Source organism: Acomys minous (genome assembly GCF_964271855.1).
Source record: "Acomys minous genome assembly, chromosome: 1".
In the NCBI taxonomy this organism is placed as follows: Eukaryota; Metazoa; Chordata; class Mammalia; order Rodentia; family Muridae; genus Acomys; species Acomys minous.
In genome coordinates this window covers 97,585,758-97,605,040 of record NC_140483.1, presented here as the reverse complement: position 1 = coordinate 97,605,040, position 19,283 = coordinate 97,585,758, and the positions used below count along the sequence as shown (strand labels likewise).

Here is a 19,283-nt window from a genome sequence, read left to right as displayed (position 1 = left end):
ATGCAAAAGAATAAAGGGAAGCCCTTAACTCAGTACGTACACACACACACACACACACACACACACACACACACACACACCACTCCCATGGGACAGGAAGCTAACCTGTTTGATCCTGAGAGCCAAGCATGGAGTCAGATCTTCAAACCCTGAGGCACACTTTTTTTTTTTAATGCAGCACATATAGTGCGAGCAGCAGAGGGGCTGGGGAGGTAGAGTCGGGGGAGCAGAGCTTATCTAAGTTAAAAATGAACAGTAGAAACTACAGTCTGGCACAGAGGCCCACATGATAGCTGGTGGCAGCAGTGTGAGGAGTTTGAGGTCAGCCCTGACTATGAATACATGACAGCCTGGGCTACAGGAGACTCTATCTCAACCCCACCCACCCTCCAAAAATGTAAAAAAAATGCTGTGCTTCAGAGCTCATTATCAGGACATCAAAAGAAACCAGCAGAATAGAGGAAATATCTTCAAAGTCTACGTTAAATATATGGGGCTGGAGAGATGGCTCAGAGGTTAAGAGCACTGACTGCTCTTCTAGAGGTCCTGAGTTCAATTCCCAGCAACCACATGGTGGTTCACAACCATCTATAATGTGATATGATGCCCTCTTTTGGCCTGCAGGTGTACATGCAGACAGAATACTGTATACATAATAATAAGTAAATATTAAATATATCTGTAGCATCCAAAACACATGAGAAAACTTACAACTCAGACATAAAAAGGCAAATGATTGAATTTTTAAATGGGCAAAGGAATCAGACAATGCTCACGAGAAAATATAAACATGACAAGAGATAAAAGGGGGCATCAGCATCATCTTCTAGTAACTGAAGAAATGTCAGTGGAAACGCCACGCCACACCCACTTTAGAAATGCTACAAAAGTAAGCATCAGCCAGCGTAAACACACAGCTATGGTAAATTCTAACAATGCCTCGGATAGAAGAACACAAAATCCCCAGACAAAAGTATATACACGTGCTCATAGGGGGCCTGGCCAGACAGCTTCAAAGGGAAACTGACCTAAAGGTCCATCAGTGGATGAGTAGACAAACTGCAGCCACAGGATGACACAGCAGTCAGCTATATGAACCACGGCTCCAGCCAGGTACAGCGGCACACGCCTGTATCCCAGCATGCAGGGAGGGAATAGCAGGCGCGTCTCTGTAAATTCAAGGCCAGCCTGGTCTACAAAGCAAACCTGGGACAGCCGAGGCTACACAGAGAAACCCTGTCTCTGGGGGTGGGGGGGCTGAGTACTGCTCCACACCACAATAGGGAAGAAACATGATCAAGCACACGGCTATAAATCAAAGAAGTAATCACAAAAGACAGATTTGCATAGCAGTTTCCTCCTAGATTAAAACCTTCCATCTTGGAGGGAAGCTTCTTAAAATACAGGATGTTAAAGGGGGAGACAAACAACAGAACGTTCTAAAGGGAGATGAACTGTGTCCCTCTTGCACGGAAGCTCCTTAAATATAGGAAGTAAATGACTCAAAACAGCTTCAGGAAATCCCTGAAACTGACCAGATTTATTAGGTCCCTCTCCCAGAAAGCACACCGAAGCAATAAAGACAACTGCAAGTTGCTCACGCAAGCCCAGCTCCCTAGAAGATACAAATCAACTGAACTGCCTAAAAGATGCTCAGAGCAGCCAAGTCCAATGCCACGGAGGGCCGTATCTGGGTCTGTGATGTCAGCGGCCCATGTTGCCGCATGAAGGTCAGGCAGATTGCCCGTGGTTTATGCTGTGACCTGAAGCCATGTTGCTGTCCATGATCCCAGCTACATTACAGGGCCTTGTCTGGGTCCATGGCCCTACTGCAACCGGAAGCCCTGTTTGTGGTCTCTGCCAATGCCAGAAACCACATGGAAGCTCACAATCTGCACTCCGGCAGAACGCAAAGAATAAATAAGCTACTTTGGTTGTGATCGCGATTGACTGCAGATACACAGTTGAGAAAGAGGGACACCATGAAAAACTTCTGTGACAACGCCTACTGCCTACCTCCACACCAAACCACGCCCCCCAAAGTAGTAACAGCCTACGCAGGAAACCATCAGAGAACTCTCAGAAGCATCGCCCACCATAATACATGGCTTGCAGCATGCGTGCGGGAGGGACAGGACTCAGCTCTATGTAAGGAGCTGGCCAGAGAGTTTGGCCATTCTCCAGTGAGTATATAAAGGACACAAATTGGACTTTTTTTTTCTGGGTGGGGGAGGGGATGGTTAGGTGGACAGGGAAGGACAGAGAAGTGAATGCGATAGGGGTGTACGACATGAAATCCCCCCCCCAAAGAATCAATAAAAGTATTACGTTGAGGGGGAAAAGTAAACGTGGGGCTTTTCACCAAGCTGCAGTGCTATCCCTGGAATCCACTAGGTGGAAGGAAGGAAGTGACCTCTCCAAGTTGTCCTCTGACCTCTATATGTGTGCCCACAAACACACACATACACACATACATACACACAACACAAATAGATAAATATTAAAAAATTAATTCATTATATGGTAAAAAAATTTACTTGTAAGCATGTATGTAAAACAACTGAATTCAAAAGGATCATCTGTACATAAATGTTGCTGGTTCCCTCTTCCCTGGTGTGAAGGCTATAAATGGCCATCAGGGGACATGTGAAAAATACAACATAATAAGGTAGACACATACCATGGACCATTAGTGGCCACCAACGGGGAACGAGTTACTGGCAGATGATACAACAGGAACGAGCCCTGAATGTGCCACACTGAGTGCACTGACCCAGAGAAGCCATACTGTAATGTGACTATCCAGAAAACGGTGGCAGTCAGAGAGAAGAAAGCCAGCTGAGGAAAAGAAGCTCAAGACTCCTCAATGAGTATGAGGGCTCCCCGGGATGGAAGAAAGAAAAAAAAAAAGGTTCAGACGTGCAAGTCACTGAATGTGTTGAATGATACTGCACCATCCACTATGAAACATTTCACAGAAGGAAGCTATACCCATAACACAGGCCAACACAAGAGTGAGAGGCTGGAGGGCAAGCGCATCTGGGGTCTGACCGCGCAGCTCTTCCCCACTTCCTCCTGCACCCAACCCATCCTGCCACCTGAAAGCCTGTTGGGATCACGCTTTCTCTCCTCTGCCCCACTGAGACCCTAAGCGCTACAATCTCACAGTGACTTCCTTCACCTTGAGCCTTTTACCGAGTGCCCCCAGAAACCCACAAGGCAAAGCACGAAGGTCCACACAGAATGGCCCTCACCTTGGCAAGCTCCCGTCTCAGCTCATCTTGCTCCTCCTCCGACAGGGTCTCTGGGGCGCTGAGCATGGCAACAGCATCCTCTGCCTCCTCGGCCACTGGCTCTGTCTTCAGCAGACCTTGGGGTTAAGGAAAGAAGAATCGTGTCAAGTGTGAAAGCTCAGCTAACTCCCCCTGAAGCTCTCCACTGTCCCGTCCAACTGTCCCATCCAGTGCAAGGTCACTACGATTACAGCCATACACCTTCTTTCTATATGTTCAAGTGATGTGGGTAGCTTGGGAAACGATCAGAGAAAAATCTGGGATAGGTGATTTAAAAACCAACTTAGAACGCTAAAATATGAACTAAAAAACCATAGCCTTCTGTCAGCTTCCACTCACACTCGGTCTCAAAATAATTATGACGGAGCAGAAGAATGGGGTCCCACCACGACCCACCTTTATACTAAGCTCAATGCATGCCTCTAACCCTAGCACTTAGGAGGAGCCAGGGCAGCCACTAGTCAAGGCCATCTTCAGCCATGATCAAGTTGAAGGCCAGCCTGGGCGACAGGAGATCATGTCTCAGCAAAACAAACGCCCACCCTTAAAATGTGGCGCAAATAAGTCAGGCGAGAGATGAGAGGTTTTATCCCTGCACACCCGCCCACAGGAGACCGCTGTGCTCATCACCTCCCTGTGCAGACCATCTTCATAAAGGAGCCGCAGAGCACATCGGATGCCCTACTGAAAGCTGCTTTTCTTAAAACGGCGCCTCACTGGGATGTGCTCTGAGAAGCACCCAATGCCCTGGGGTCGGGCAGCAAATGCCTGCAATTCCAGTGCTCAGGAGGCTGAGATGGGGCAGGCTGGGGGCGGGGGAGGGTCCAGGACGGCCTGAGGTATACAGTAAGGCCCTGTCTTGAGGACAAACAGTTCTGCATTTCTATATAAAGACATGACCAACGACGACAGGAAGACTTCCAAACTCACTTATACTCACTTGGTAAAACAGAGCCCCTTGTGACGACCATGTTTCTAGCAAGTGGCCAGTATGCCAACTAATTCCAACTCACCCCCTTTCCCTGCCCAAGCCCCACCTAAAAGTCAGTTCAGCTACAACAGGGTAGGAAACCAAAAGCAGCCACGGAAAAACCTCAATTGTATTTTATTAAGGTTTGAATGTCAAATATCCCACACGTTGGCTTTCCTATAGGTTTGAACCTTTGGCCCCTACCTGACAGCTCTGTTTTTGAAAGTCATGGAGCTTTTTGGAGATGAAGGCTCAATAAAGGAAGTATGTCAACAAGCATGGGGCTTGGAGTTTCATAGCAGGCTGCCGCCTCTGTCTTCTTGGCTTCCTGATTATGGATGACTAGCCACCTCACGCTCCCAACACCAAGCCCAAAGTGTATCCTCTTGACTATGAAGCTAAAATAAACCCTTCTCTTCTCAAGCTGCTTTTCTTGGATGTTTTATCACCAGCAACAAGTAAACAAATATTCTAAATATTATAATAGCCTAAATTTTAAAACCAAAGTGAATTTAAATAATCTTTTTTTTTTTTAAGGCAAGGTCTCACTGTGTAGCTCTGACTATTCTGGAACTCACTATGTAGACCAGGCTGGACCCAAACTCACAAAGACCCACTTGCCTCTGCCTCTGGAGTGCTGGGATTAAAGGACAGAATGGCTCAGCCGTGCTGACGCTGTCCTTTGACTCGGGCACCAAAGAGGCTCTGCATGGACAGTTCAGTGACTGACCTTGCCTTATTTAACTCTTTGATACTCTGTTATCACGGATCTTGTTTGCATTGCTTTCAACCTTTCCAAAATGGTGTACTCACATATGATTTGACTACTGAGTTTTCTGGTGCTCTCTGTAGATCACCCTAGGTACAGTCTAGCCACCCATCTTGGCAATCTCAGGTCACAGATCTGTAGCATGGAGGAGCAGGCAAGGCCGGAAGGCCTCCTCCTCCAGCTGTAAGCCAGTGCCCCTGCCTTCATCCTGTCGGCAAAGAGATGCCCCTCCCAGCACGATGCTGGACAGCAGAGGGAGGCTGCTGCGTGGGCAGGTGGGAAGAAAAGAACACACACTGCTGAACAGGGAGAGATACGTTTAAGAGAACCACACAAAGCGACGAGATCCATGTGCAGCTGTACGTGTGCACATTCCAGAAGCACTTGACATTACTGTGTAATAACTTTTAGAGGTAATTAATAATAACCGCTAGCATGACAGTACCAAAACAGTGGCCCACGCACAAGATGTTCAAGGAGCAAAAGTAACACAAACAACAAGCCTGTTCACAAACTACCCATTGGACCAGCAAGCGGAATTTAAGGTTTTCAGAAACAGAGCCAATACTTGGCAGATACAATCAAGGCGTGGAAAAATGGAGTGAGCAATTGCCTCTGTGAGTTAAGGAAAGCCACAGAGGCCAGGCATGTGGCAGGGGAGTCCCCGCACGGAGGGAAAGGCCAACGAGCGGAGCTTGAAGTTGAAACCTGGATTGCCTCGGACATCCCAAGACGTGGGAGCTGTCCGAGCTGTGGGATACCTGCCGAGGGGAGCTGCAGGCAGAGCGTGGAACGGAGGAGTGTGCTGCAGTCAGCAAGGCTGGCAGGGAGGAGCCATGTTGTAAGCTTTTAACATCAGCCAGTGTTGTGGGATTTAGAGTTTGCTCTGCTGGGTTTTGGCCATGCTTCCATCCAGGATTTCCTTACTACACTCCCTCCGCTCTCCTCCACCCCCCTGACAGTTGGGACCAGTAATGTATATTCAAGTTCCATTGTGGATTCAACATATGTGATCTGCTTTGTGATTTTGGTTTTACAGGGGTTAAGTTAAAGGGTTGGACTTGGACTTTTAAACAGTGTTAAGACTATGGGGACATTTGAAGTTGGACCAAATGCATTTTACATTATGTTATATCTACAAGCCTGGTGCACGCGGGGGGGGGGGGGGGGGGGGAGGAACGGGACACAGGGAGTGGAATGTAGTGGTTTTAGTGAGAATGCCCCCTATGGGTCCCATATGTTTGTATGCTTGGTCCCCAGCTAGTAAAGATATTTGGGAAAGATTAGAAATTATGGCCTTGTTGGAGAAGGTGTGTCACTAGGGGTGAGCTTTCAGGTTTCAAAAGCCCAGGCCAGGCCTAGTGTCCGTCTCTCGCCCATCTGTCTGTCTGTCTGTCTGCCTGTCTGCCTGATGTTAAGCTCTCAGCTCCTGCTCTAGCACCATGCCTGTCTGCTTCACAGTGGCCAGGAAACTGTAAGCAAGCCCTCACTTGAGTGCTTTGTTGGTGGTGGTGGTTGGCTGGTTGGTTTTTCGAGACAGGGTTTCTCTGTGTAGCCTTGGCTGTCCTGGACTTGCTTTGTAGACTAGGCTGACCTCGGACTCACAGCAATCCACCTGCCTCTGCCTCCCTGAGTGCTGCGATTAAAGGTGTGCACCACCACGACCAGCTAAGTGTTTTCCGTTAAGAGTTGCCTGGGTCGTGGTGTCTCGTCACAGCAACAGGACGGTACCTAAGGTGAGTCCCCTTCTAAGATGTCGTAGATGGAGGAATACTCAAGTACTGTTTCCACAGCAGAAATCTGATTCTGGTTTTAGATTTCTTAGCACTTCTCTGTTTTAGAAACAGAGTCCAGCCCTGAGGCTGGCATCCCATCACGGGGCAGCTCCTGCTTTTTGCACTGGGACTCCTCCACCGACCAGACCACTGGGAAGCAGGGTGTTGCTGTACCACACACTGCGGGGAGCAGAGCAGTGTGTGTCCCCTGCTCATCCCATGTCAGAGTGTGTGTCAAAGGAGCAAGGGATTGAGGATGATGAACAGCAAACATGTGAGCCACCAATAGCCAGCACAACAGCGAGCTAAAATCAACATTGGATTTGATCCTAATATTTTGCTCAGGACTAAATTCTTGATGACAATCAGACTCATATCAAAGAAGACCAACAGAACTCAAGCACTACACTTTGCCTCCTCCATGCTTTTAAATCAACAATATTTTGTAAGTCTAGTTAGGCAGGTAGATAAAAACAGTACCAATTTGCTAATGTATAGGGATCTTCAATTCCAAAAATAATCTAAAAAGGGGCTGGAAAAGGGTGGGGATACTTAATCTGAAAGACATTATAATTTTCCAGAATTTCAGGCTTTGGATTTTTTTTTTTTAAATCAGGCATTTTTAATCAGTAAAGTCCACACTAACAACTCAAATCCAAACAACAACAAAAACAAAAAAACCTGAAACACATGTAGGCTCAATTTTTCAGATAAGGGATATTCAAATATTTCATTAGGCCATCTAGAAGAAATAAATGTCTCAGAGAAACTTTGGCGACATCATACTTGGCTTCAGGACCACTGAGGCAGCTGGTAAATCAAGTTGGTTTAGCAAAGTCAGCCAGCAAGGACGTGGTCTGCTTTTCTCTCATTAACCTGCAGGGGGCAGCAAATCACTGAGGTTAAATTTTAAAGGTGCAGGTTGTTAGGATACTCATGGGGTGGGCGGGGGCAAGGAGGGGTGAGACCACAAAGACACAGCAGAATAACCAAGTGGGAGATGCTCAAATCGCAACCACACCTTACCTCTTAGGGCAAGTACTAACCACAAGGAGCTGCATCCAGACCTGAGCGACCCTTCTGTGCATCGCTTCCAGATGAGGGAAGGGGCTTGTAGAGACTAAGCAGCCACATGGGTCACACACACTGCAAGCATGCAGTTGGGGTTTCTGAACAAGACAGTCTAATCCGAAAGGAGACACTCCGAGTCACTGATCTGAAAAACGAAACTGGGAAGCACAAGGCAACACCTGGACCACATCTGGTAGCAATAACAATAAAGACTACCAAACTGAAACAACCGGGAGATGAGGCCAAAAGCGATTCATGCCGACTCACTTCTCCATTCCTGAACATCCGCTTTGCCTGAAATGCATTTGTAGGTTTTGTCTTGTTTCCTGTATGCCCACAAGTCGTATTTAGTATGAAGGGGAGAGTCTAGCTTAGGGGAGAAGATCTATCGCTTTCTCACTCAAATCATGAACAATGAGAAATGAGACTATTACAAACAATATAAGAAACATTTGTTCTTTAGTTTTAACGTTCTTTACTAAAATCACATGGAAAGCTATTTTCTTTTATTTTTTTAATATTTTATTTAATTTTAATTTATGTGCGTTGGTGTGAGGGTCTTGGCGTTACAGACAGTTGTGAGCTGCCATGTGGGGCGCTGGGAATTGACAGCCGGTCCTTTGGAAGAGCAGGCAGTGCTCTTAAGAACTGAGCCATCTCTCCAGCCCCAGAAAGCTATTTTAAATGACAAAGAATATAACTAATGCTTACTGAAGTTTTTTCCACCAGCCACCATGAAGGGAATTTATCTTGACAGAGATTCTGCTTGACCCCTAAACCTTCTCTCTCAGGCCATCTACCTACTGCTGTGTAAAATCCAGTTTGACGAAACAAACCTACTGAGTCAGTTTAACCAGAATCCCCATCCTTAATATCTGACCACGCTTCCATATGTAACCAGGCCCTCAATGCTCCCATCCCCTGTGCTGTCTCATTGTCCTGCCTAAAGCTTTCAACAAGAGTCCCACCATGTTGGTCTGGCCTGACTCTGCCTGATTGCTACACTCGTCCTTGACACTTGCCAAGGCTGTATTTGGGGGCTGACTCTAGTCTCTGCAACAGCCCAGAACAGTGGCCACCATACCCACCTCAAAAGCACTTAGTAATGCCACCCTCACTGTGCTTTCACAAGAGTCATTTTCTTCATTAAGAACGTGTTCCACAGAAGCAAACAGACAAGCAAAATTAAATCAACATCCAACAAGAATAGTGATTTCTACTAAAAACGGAGGTCCTCCAAGGTTACATAATTTCCCCAGAGTCAGATAAGACTAAAACTTGAGGATCTTTCTGATTCTACACACATGCTCACTTGCATAAGAGAAACAGCAACAAGGAAGGCAGGACAGAGAGCCAGGGCTAACTGTTTTCTCTATAGAAGCCAGGATATATGTCTCATACACAAAATTCCTCCAGCAGCAAGGCAGTCAGTAGCACCGGCTGGGGAGAGCCCAGAAGCTACAGGCTGGGCAGCAGCCAGCTGGATGAAGGCATGGATGACAGCTGAGCCATGACTGGAGTGAGGATGGAGGTGACAAACCATGTGGCACCACTGTACTGTTTTATGGAGACCATAAAACTGCATGGCTAGGCTGTCACTGAGGCACAGCAGCGTGCCACCTGCAAACACATTTTGGTAACTGGACTTTAGACAGGCCCAGATCTCCTTGCGAATTCCTCATTTAAACAAGGTGCAACCCATACACAGTGTGGGAGAATGCACAGACCAGGCCTACGATGATCCTAAACCAAAAACAGTTCAGGCCAGACAACACACATGAGGACGTTTTAGGAAAATGTTAACTTTTCTTTAAAAATACACCCAGGAGTATTACAGCCATCACAGGCAACCAAATAAATCTTCAGTAAGCATAGATTTTAAAGATTTAAGTGAAGGGAAAGCGCCAATTTCCATTTCAAGAGGTAACTTTTTACAGCCCTTTAAAAATAAATTTTTACAAATACTATGATCCTTTGTGTACCAGGCTTGCTGAAATGCCTTCAGTGGACCTGTGAGGAAGGCAGGATTGGTTGGCCCTGGCATGGTGGGAATCTGAGCGTAAGGTGATGGGAGGTGGGGAGGGCAGGCTGCCAACAGGGGAAGAGCAGGGAGCCCTGAGCACAACCCCACTTCCAGACTATAAAGCCCTGGTCTCGTTTCCCTATCATTTCATCTCAGACCTCAGGGTGCCTGCAGTAGAACAAATGTTAATATTTTATTTAAACTCGTGTATTAGCTAAAGTAGGCTTCTCTCTTTTCCCGTAGATAACCACTCATCCACGTCCCCGTCCCCCGTCATTTCAGCAAAGAACGTGTCTTATGGGGGCAGTGTTGTCTCACTTGATATAGGCTATGCTGGCCTCAAAAGCCTAAGTCACATGTCTTAGCAATGACTACAAGCTTGCACTACTAGGCCTGACTCTAAAGTGCTTCTACAATCCAGCCATGAGTGAGTGTGCAGGATTTCTCAGCAGGAAAAGTATGGGTGCAGCCTGGTGCCCCAACCTGGACCCCTACCTGGATTTGCTGGCTCTTGGCCCTTCATCTCTGCCCTTGACTCTGACTAAGACGGCCTCCCTTCAAGATTTCCCTTAGTGACTGTGACTGAAACTTTAGCCATTTCCATACGGTTCTAGCTCTGGGAAAGAATTCGTACATCATCGGGCATGTGACACACCCCTTTAATCCAAGCAACTGGGGAGAAGGATACAGCTGGAAAGTCACAACTTCTAGGCAAACTAACCCAGCAAGTTCCAGGCCAGCCATGTCTCAGGCAGGTGTAGCGGCGCACCCTTTTAATCCCAACACTTGGGAGGCAGAGGCAGGTGGACCTCTGTGAGCAAAGCCAACCTGGTGTACAGTGAGAGTTCTAGGCCAGCCAGGGACACATACTTAGACTCTGCCTAAAACAACGAAAAGACTTGGAACAATGCCATTGAAACTATCACTATGCAATACAAAGATAAGAAAGCCAGAGGAGGGGTGACTTCAAACAAATTTTTAAAAAGGCAGTGAGATGTGAGGCATTGAAATAAGATGTGGCGACATCTGAGGAAGCCCACACTTTGGGCCAGCAGTCTCTGAGACATGGAATGCAGCGCACTGTAACTGTTCTGTAACACTCCCCGTATGAATGAGTTACAGGAACGCACACAGGTCAGTCAGGAAGAACAAGCCTGGTTTCACTGCCTTTTTTCTAAGCCTTCTCTTCTCTATGTTGTCTTTTTATTACCTTTACCTACAACAGCTTTCTTAATTAAAACAGATACTGACTGTACTTACAGCTCCCAGCCCACAGTGAGCGCTACCTGAAAGAAGGCTGAGGACATGGAGGTCTGTAACTATCCTGGCAAGCACAAAGGTACCCAGCAGAGAGGCAGCTCCGCACCCCCTCCCTCTGACTATCAGACTCCTGAAATACTACACACCAAGGAATTGGATTTGCTGCAGGGATCTCATGGTGGGGAGAGGGAGAGCCTGCAACTCTGGTTCCAGCCACAGGAGAATATTCTCCCCAGAAAGATTGTACACGGCGCTGACAACTTGCAAGGACAGAATGGAGACATGGTGACTTGTCAGTGGCTAGACCGCGGTGGCCAAGGCACCCCCTGACCAGGAACAATTAGTTATGCATACCTCTCGCCTGTGGTTTAAACAGAAATGCCTGTCAAAACCCTGAAGATGGCTGGGGGCAGTCACCAGCCCTCATCTGCTCTTCCCAATGCGGGAGCACTGAATAAGCCATCCATCTCTGCTTGTCACTTTGTCGTGACGAGAACTGGTGGCTAAGCACAGCTTGTTAGGGCCTTCAGGGCCCAGTCTTTGACTTAAAAACTCCAGCAACTAATGGGGCACAAGTGATAATACAGAACGCAAAATAAACACAACAGCGGTTCCCAGAGGACTTTGTAGGGTGGGGCACTCTGTTGCACATCTGCCTCCCGGCACTAGATGTCAGCAGCACCTGCACAGCCAAACCAATGCGTGCAGGGCATGAACCTGCCCCGGGCTGAAGATCACTGACCCACCTCACCAGAAGATCTGGACTGACAGACACTTGCCCTCTGAGGTGTCATCTTCAGAAGATGGTACTTCAGGAACAGAAGCAAGGGCTGTGGAGGGTCGCGTGCTCACGGGCTGTCCCCCCTCCCCCCTCCCCTCTCCCCCATTAGCACATACTGAGAAGAACAAAACCTCAGGGGAAAATGAACTGGATTAATTGAGGAAGCCAGGGACACAGGAAGCCAAAGTGATGACCCATTTCACCTGGCAGAAGAGGCAGGAACCTCAGAGCAGAATTGAGTGGCGTCAGGGTTACTGAGGAAGGAAGGGGACAAAGCGGGAGAAATGCTAACAGAGCAGAGAGAGTGAGAGGAGCGTGGCTGCCACAGCAACAGAGAGTATTCTAGGGGCTCAGGCACTGAGAGAACTTAATGCCTCACTCAGGGATGACATGAGCCCCCAAAACTTCACAGAAAGAATGAGATTGATAAGAAAAGGTCACCAGAGTACGTGTGAAAGTCACACCCCACTCTCTACTCAACTGTGGAGAATGTCCTGTCCATTGGCTAGATCTGGGTAGGGGTTTGAAGTTTACGGCCTGAAGAGTCCTTGGCTGGTGCCATAGTTTGAGCGGGACCCCTGGGCCCAAATCTGCCTATCATAATGTTCTTCTTGTAGGTTTCTAGGACCCTCTGGATCCTTCTACTTTGCTGTTCTACTCTGGTGCCTCATATTTGACCATGTCCCCTGGAGGGGGAGACCTGGTGGCACTCAGAGGAAGGATAGCAGGCTACCAAGAAGAGACTTGATACCCTATGAGCATATACAGGGGGAGGAGGTCCCCCCTCAGTCACAGTCATAGGGGAGGGGAATAAGGGGAAAATGGGAAGGAGGGAGGAATGGGAGGATACAAGGGATGGGATAACAATTGAGATGTAATATGAATAAGTTAATAAAAAAGTATTTTGAAAAAAAAAAAAAAAAAACGATCACCCAGGTAGAACACATTCCTATTTTCAAATGGCTCAGTGCTCTCTTCCTGAAAACTGGCCTCATTCAACCTTTCATCTTTAAAGGGGGAAGGGGGAGCTCCTCTTCAAAATCCTCCAATTACTTCAGAGCACTTCCTCTCCTTCCCCTCCCCCCCTCCAAACACCAGATCCAAAGCTGCTAGGGGAGACCACCCACTGGAGAGACACAGGTGGGCCATGGAGAAACATGGGGGTGTCCAGAGAGGAGGAAGTCTCTGCAAGCATTAAGTTTCTCTCTGTGGACAGTTCTCTTCACATTTGTAAAGCACAGGTAAGTCTGCTCTTAAGACCTCTGCAATCCTAAAAAAATAAAAATAAATACCTGTAAGAAGCAGTTACCACTTTCCTAAAGGCGAAGAAGGGTTGACAGGGAGAAAGTGAAAAGTGTTAAGGCAGAAAACCCCAAGGTGAGGAATTTCAGCCTGATTTCTCACATTCTTTTGAGTTTGGAATTAGACAGCATCAAGTACAAGATTATGATCCGTTTTTTCCTACGCGTCGTGGGGACTGTACCTAGGCCCTTATGCATGCTAGGCAAGACTACCAGGAAGCTAACACACGGCCCCTCCTCCACCACTCGTCATCTCTGAAGCCAGGTGTTAAAGGCCTGTGTCTCCCTGAGCCTCTTGACTTTTCTTGGAAAATTAAGAGGAAGCGATTCCTCATAAACAGTGGCTGGGAAAGCAGCCACACAAACACTCCCGGAACAGAAGAGAAAGGGGCAGGAAAGGTGGCCGGCTTGATTCTGATGGTGTTGACAGGCCCCCATAAGGATGGAATACAGTGTTCATGTCCCAGTGGCTCATTAAAAACAAAACAAACAGTAAAACTCCTGACCAGAAAAGATAGGCTCCAAAGATTAGCCCAGCCACCAGCTAAGTGGTGGAGCGTACAGCTTGCGTGTACCTGCGTAGATCCCCAGCACGGTAAAAAGAATGCTAGTCAGCTAGGCTAACTAAACACGAGGACACCGAACACCTTTCCTCCATCAATGGTCAAATCTGTAATATGACTGGATGTGTCCTCCTGTGTGACAAAATACCATTCCTTCATTTGTTCAGCAAACATTTGCTTTGTTTGTATTCATTTACTGTCACTGTTGTTGTTATGATGGTGACAGTCTGTGACAAAGTCTAATTACTGTAGCCAACCCGGCCTCAAAATTACAGTCTCCCCGACTCAGCGTCCCAAGTGCTGGGCTTCATGATCCTGCTGCCCCGACTTCCAAAGTGTACCAGCTTCGTAGGCTCATACTCCAGATTCCAACATATACCACGAATCTGTTTTCACACGAGACTGGGAAAGCCACTTAGCAGAGTATCGCTAAGCACTATAGAAAAAGCTGGAATCGAGAGTGTTCCAAAGGTGTGCAGGCCACCGCAAGGCACCCTTGCCCCTGGGGAAAACCCTCTTCTCCTTTCAGGCTCTGGCTCTCCTCCTTACTCGCCACTCAACCGCTTCAGAACGGCTGCCCCACTGACTGCACCCCACCACTTTCACCTGTGCCCTGGGATGTCATTTGGGTACAACTCAAAGGATGCGTCTTGTGTAGGCAAGCATTCCCAGCCTTTCTGAGTAGGACACCTTCTTGCATCAGTCCTCTTTGCCTGCACAACCCTACCTGTGCTTGTCAAGAAAGTACACCCTGGCCCAAAGCCACATGAACTTTTAAGTCTTGGTTCCAAGTCCCTCCCTCGTTTCAATGAATTAAACTCAACTTGAGCACTTATAGGCACATGAGCGGGGGTGGGGTGGGGTGGGGTGGGGGCGTTGGTGACTTAGGTGGCTTTTGGTGGGCTTCATTAGTCTCACCGCCCAGAAGCCCACCCACCCATACCTGCTGCCGTTCTGATAGACAATCCTGAAAGGCGGCCACCCTGAGGAAAGCACCTGGAGCTGAGGAGGCTCCGGCAGGAACTAACAGGTGCAGGGCAAGCCTTGCTGGGAACAGCGTGCTCACCTGCCACTCTGGCCTCTACAAGTTCCCAAGGCTTTAATGACAGCTCTGACTTCCCACTGCGGGCATTGCTCTGACCTGTAAGATTCCACAAGTTAGCCTGGGGTCATCCTTCCTTTTATTAAGTGCTGGGTAAAGAGGGAAGGCCAGAGGTCCCACATGGGTCACAGGCAAGGGAAGTGAGAATAGAAAAAAGGCTTCCCCATGACCTTGCAGACATTACTGACTGACAGCTGCTACCTTCTAGAGGCCAGTGTTCGCCTCTAACTGCCAACGTTTGTCATTTTCTGAAAATCCAAACTGTCTCTCAAAGGTGGCTACAGTATGACTGCGTTAGCACACCCCCATGGTCTGCAAACGTCTGAAAGTCCCAGGCAGCTCGGGTAAGAAGCTCCACACTATCGTCTTTATACTGTCAAGTCTCCAAGTTTCCAAGCTCTCCTACTTAAAAAGAACAAAATGTAACCAGCTCTTCACAATAAGGAAATAATTAACTTCTGGGAAAACCTAGTTGTTTCCTTGACTTATTACAGAGTTGAGCAGTTAGCCATCTCCTTCCTCTCCGTGGCGGGCAGTAGGATCAGTTCGGCTACTTGACAATGAGGTGCCCCCACTCCTGCGGGACCCTAAGTGAGGACACCCTGTGCTGATCAACTCAAGACTGCCCTAACCAGAGTCTGGCCTTGTGAACAGTTCCACGGAGCACGTGGGAAGGAACAACTGCTCCCAAAGGTACGGCGATTTTTTTAATTTTTCCTTTCTGGAAACTGGTGTAGGTATTTATTTGTCTAAATGGCTCTTGGCTTTCCAAAAACAAAATCCAGGCCAATTATCACCAGCCCTCAAAGGTGGTGAGTGATTTGGGGTGCCTAAGCATCCTTTACCAAGGCATAAACTAGGCTGGTTTGTTTTAAACCCAAGGTCTATAGGCCTCACCACCCGTCATTTTATCACCACTGCATGCATCCGCAGACCTCTAAGGAACACAGAAACGGTGCCAACTTTAAAATCCAATGCCCCACTCTGACTAGTTATTAACCAAATGCCTCTCCATGTTGAACCAGTTAGTGCGAACCCAGCAGCACCTTGGCACACCGTCACCCGAGTTACATCTGGCCTTGGCCACAGTAAAGAGAACCCTACAAAATCAATAGTTACCAAAGTTCTGCGTAGGTGATCCAGGCGGCGAGGAGTTCCCGCTAGGAGACAGGTAGAGGTAGTTTTTGTTCACTCCGGAGTCAAAATCAAACGGGGACTGGTAATCCTCATACAACTCCATATCTCTACGATCCATTCCAGACGAAAGCAGAGCGCATGGCGCTGCAGACGCCTGGGATTACTCCTTGAGCAGGGGACTCCTCGGCCAAGGTCCCTCTGCAAGGAGTGAGGAAAGGACCTGGTTCTTAAAGTCCCGCCCAGCTCCGGCCAGGTGTGGCTTCACACCCTCCCAGCAAGCAGATCTTTAAATGACTCCTCCCCGCACCCTTAGAAGCGGGTCTAGTCACCACCTGTTGCTAATTTCAGTGGACAAAGAACAACCTGGGCGGAGAGGGTGGCGCTCTCCTCTGTACATAGAGGAGGGCCCCTGCTCGGCAGCCCCGATTAGATGTGCAAACACCAGATACTGGCAGGATTTTTTTTTTTTAAAGACAATTTTTAGGCCAGTCAGCTGACCACATCCTCACCAGAGCAGACTTAATCTTCTAGGACAAGGGAGGATTGTCTGTCAGTAATCTCCCGCAGATGCCATCTGGGCGATGCTGCTCTTGTACCCCGTGTTACCCCAGAATTCTGAAAGTCTGGTACCCCGGGTTAGCTACCAGCCTTCTAAGCATAACATGATACAAAAATAAAGCTAAAGTCCCATCGTTACTTCTTTCCAAGGCAGAATCTGAGTAACTCATAAAATTTTAATCTGTTTTGTTTTGCTTTTGGAAGAATGGAGTTTTCGTGGACTTAAAATACATGAAGCAGCTCTGAAGATGCAGCTAGCTCTCCCTGTGCTCGCTCCATGCTCCCCCTGCAATCCCATTGTGCTCCAGCACCCTCTTTGTTTAAGAGAAGTCATGCATGCCCTGCAGGTTCTCAAAAAAAAAAACAAAAAACAACAAAAAAAAAAACCCTGTTTCCTTTGGCACGCCCACCAGGTAGAGAAGGAGCCACAGTGAGCTTGTAAAACTTTTCAATCACCCAGTTCACTTCCGCCATCACAGGCCTCTCACTAGAACCTTCCCGTGCTCTCGATGGCCTTTGCAGTAGCCTGACAGCACTTGCAGGCCCTTACTGGCACTAAGAGGGGGACGATGCCAAGTCAGACATGGTGGCTCATGCTGCAATCACAATACTTAGAAACCTGAGACAGGAGGATTGCCATGAAGCTAGCTTGGACTACAGAGACCTCCATCCCAAAAAAAGCAAAATAACTGAATTAACACTAACAAATAACTGTCTCCTACCTTTTCAAATTTCAAAACATAATCTCTGCTTATATTATACATATATGTACATATATGTACACACATACACACACACCCTGGATTTTTTGTTGTGTTGTATATGTGTTGGCACATATCAGCACCACATGCATGCAGCAAGCCTTGGGAGTCAGAACAGGTTGATGGAATCCCCTGGAATTGGAGGAACAGGCAGTTAGGAACCACTGTGTGCACTCTGGAAACTGAACCTGAGTCCTCTGTAAGGGCAGTAAGCAATCTTAACCCCTGGGCCACCTCACCAGCCCCAAACCCAAAATGTTTTAACTATTAGCAAAAAATTCAGTGCGTGCCTAATGTACAAAACCTCTAAGACTGTCTACAGTCATCTCAATTTCTGATTGATTTCTCTTCTGTTCTTTTTGGTTAGTCTTGTGTACTCTAAGGAATGCCTTTGTCTTATTTAAACGTAAGAATTTATTTTTAACAAAAATATAGTTTCTTTCTCAAAGATAACAAAATCTTGGCAGCTACAAATGCTGTTCATTTCACATTTGAAAGGAGATTAAATGGTTTATTTTTAAAATATTAATTGAAGTAATAAGCTGTCAAGACAGGCACAATAGCTCACATCTGTAATCCCACAACTAGACAAGCTGAGAACTACAACAAATTAAAGGCTAGCATGGGCTAAGTAATGAGTTTCAGGCCAGCCTGGGCTATGAAGAAAGACCCGGTGCAAAAATAATAATAGTTCTTTTTTCTTTCGAAAGTCAAGTTTCCTGCAGTCCACAATGTCACGCAGTCTGACAGGACACCTTCAGAGGGACATCCGCAGACTAGACACTGGTGGGAAAGCATCTGTCCACTGCCTCTCTGGCCTCCCCTCCTGGAGCCACAGCTGTTAGAAGGTTACCTAACAAGCCAGGCACAGTGGCACGCACCTGAAATCCCAGCACTCTGGGAGGCAGAGGCAAGTGGACCTCTGTGAGTTCGAAACCAGCCTGGATGGATGGATGGGTGGGTGGATGGATAGACGGACGAACAGATGGACGGATGGACAGACAGATGGATGCAAATGACAGACAGATAAATAAAAGGTAGTTCAGTGTTATAAAGACCCCTCTGGTGATGATGTACACAACGCAATGGAGGCAGATAGCAACAACAGGAAAGGACACTCAGAAAGGATCCAAGAGTCATCCAAGCAAGGAAGAGGGAAGCTGCGGGGACACCCTCGTCTTTTCATTTCCTGTGTGACTAACTGGCCCTAGGAAGAACTGGCCCTGTGCAATGGATCTTTCTAAAGGGCTGTCCCAAGATTACTTAAAATCAGCATTTATAACACTATTTTCTCCTAAGTTCCCCAGGCCTGACCTCACATGGTCAAGTACACGGAGAGCTGTCCACTACGAGCCACACATTCTCTCCTCTCCTCTGCACACCCTTCCCAGACCTGCCCGGAGTGTTCTTGTGGCCCCAGCTTCTGCCTTGTCTGTACAGCGGTCTCTTCCCCTTGAAGAACCGCAGACCTCCTATCTCACAGGCTCTGAGAAGAAACCACCACAGTCCCTACCTGTTCTCTGGCTTATGTTTCAGCTATGGCGCTGACATACAGCGGAGTTCAGAGGTGTGACCCAAAGAGCCCCAGTCACGTTGTCCTAGACACACACTGAGCGACAGAAGACAGTGCCTCTAGACCCTGAGCGGCTTGATGCTGGTGGGAGGGGCCAAGGCTCCCTTCCTCCACATGCCGAGAGGGGAGAGAGCAGTGAACAGACTGGAAAAAGAGCTGTGGGAGAAACCAAAATAGCTAGGGGATGGCGCCACAGTACGTGCGCCCCTGTGTGGAGCTGTGGGAGACTTTACAGTGACCCACAGTCTGCTCTGCTCTTGGGGTTCAATTCAGTAGCAAGGGTCCTGGAGCACTCATTTTCCAACTCTTTTTCTTTCCAGGGCTTGTGGGTTGTTTTGTTTTGGGG

General features: G+C 47.7%; 1 protein-coding gene across 1 annotated transcript in view; it reads right to left on the bottom strand.

The window, feature by feature from the left end:
- LOC311592733 (tumor protein D52-like) overlaps window positions 1-16,312 on the bottom strand; it is a 35,256-nt gene extending 18,944 nt beyond the window's left edge. The window contains 3 exon segments of the mRNA XM_084773486.1: window positions 3,255-3,370; window positions 16,028-16,154; window positions 16,156-16,312. Of these exon segments, the coding sequence (XP_084629612.1) occupies window positions 3,255-3,370; window positions 16,028-16,154; window positions 16,156-16,185 (273 nt within the window). The 5' untranslated portion in view covers window positions 16,186-16,312.
- Between the last annotated feature and the right edge of the window lie 2,971 nt (window positions 16,313-19,283).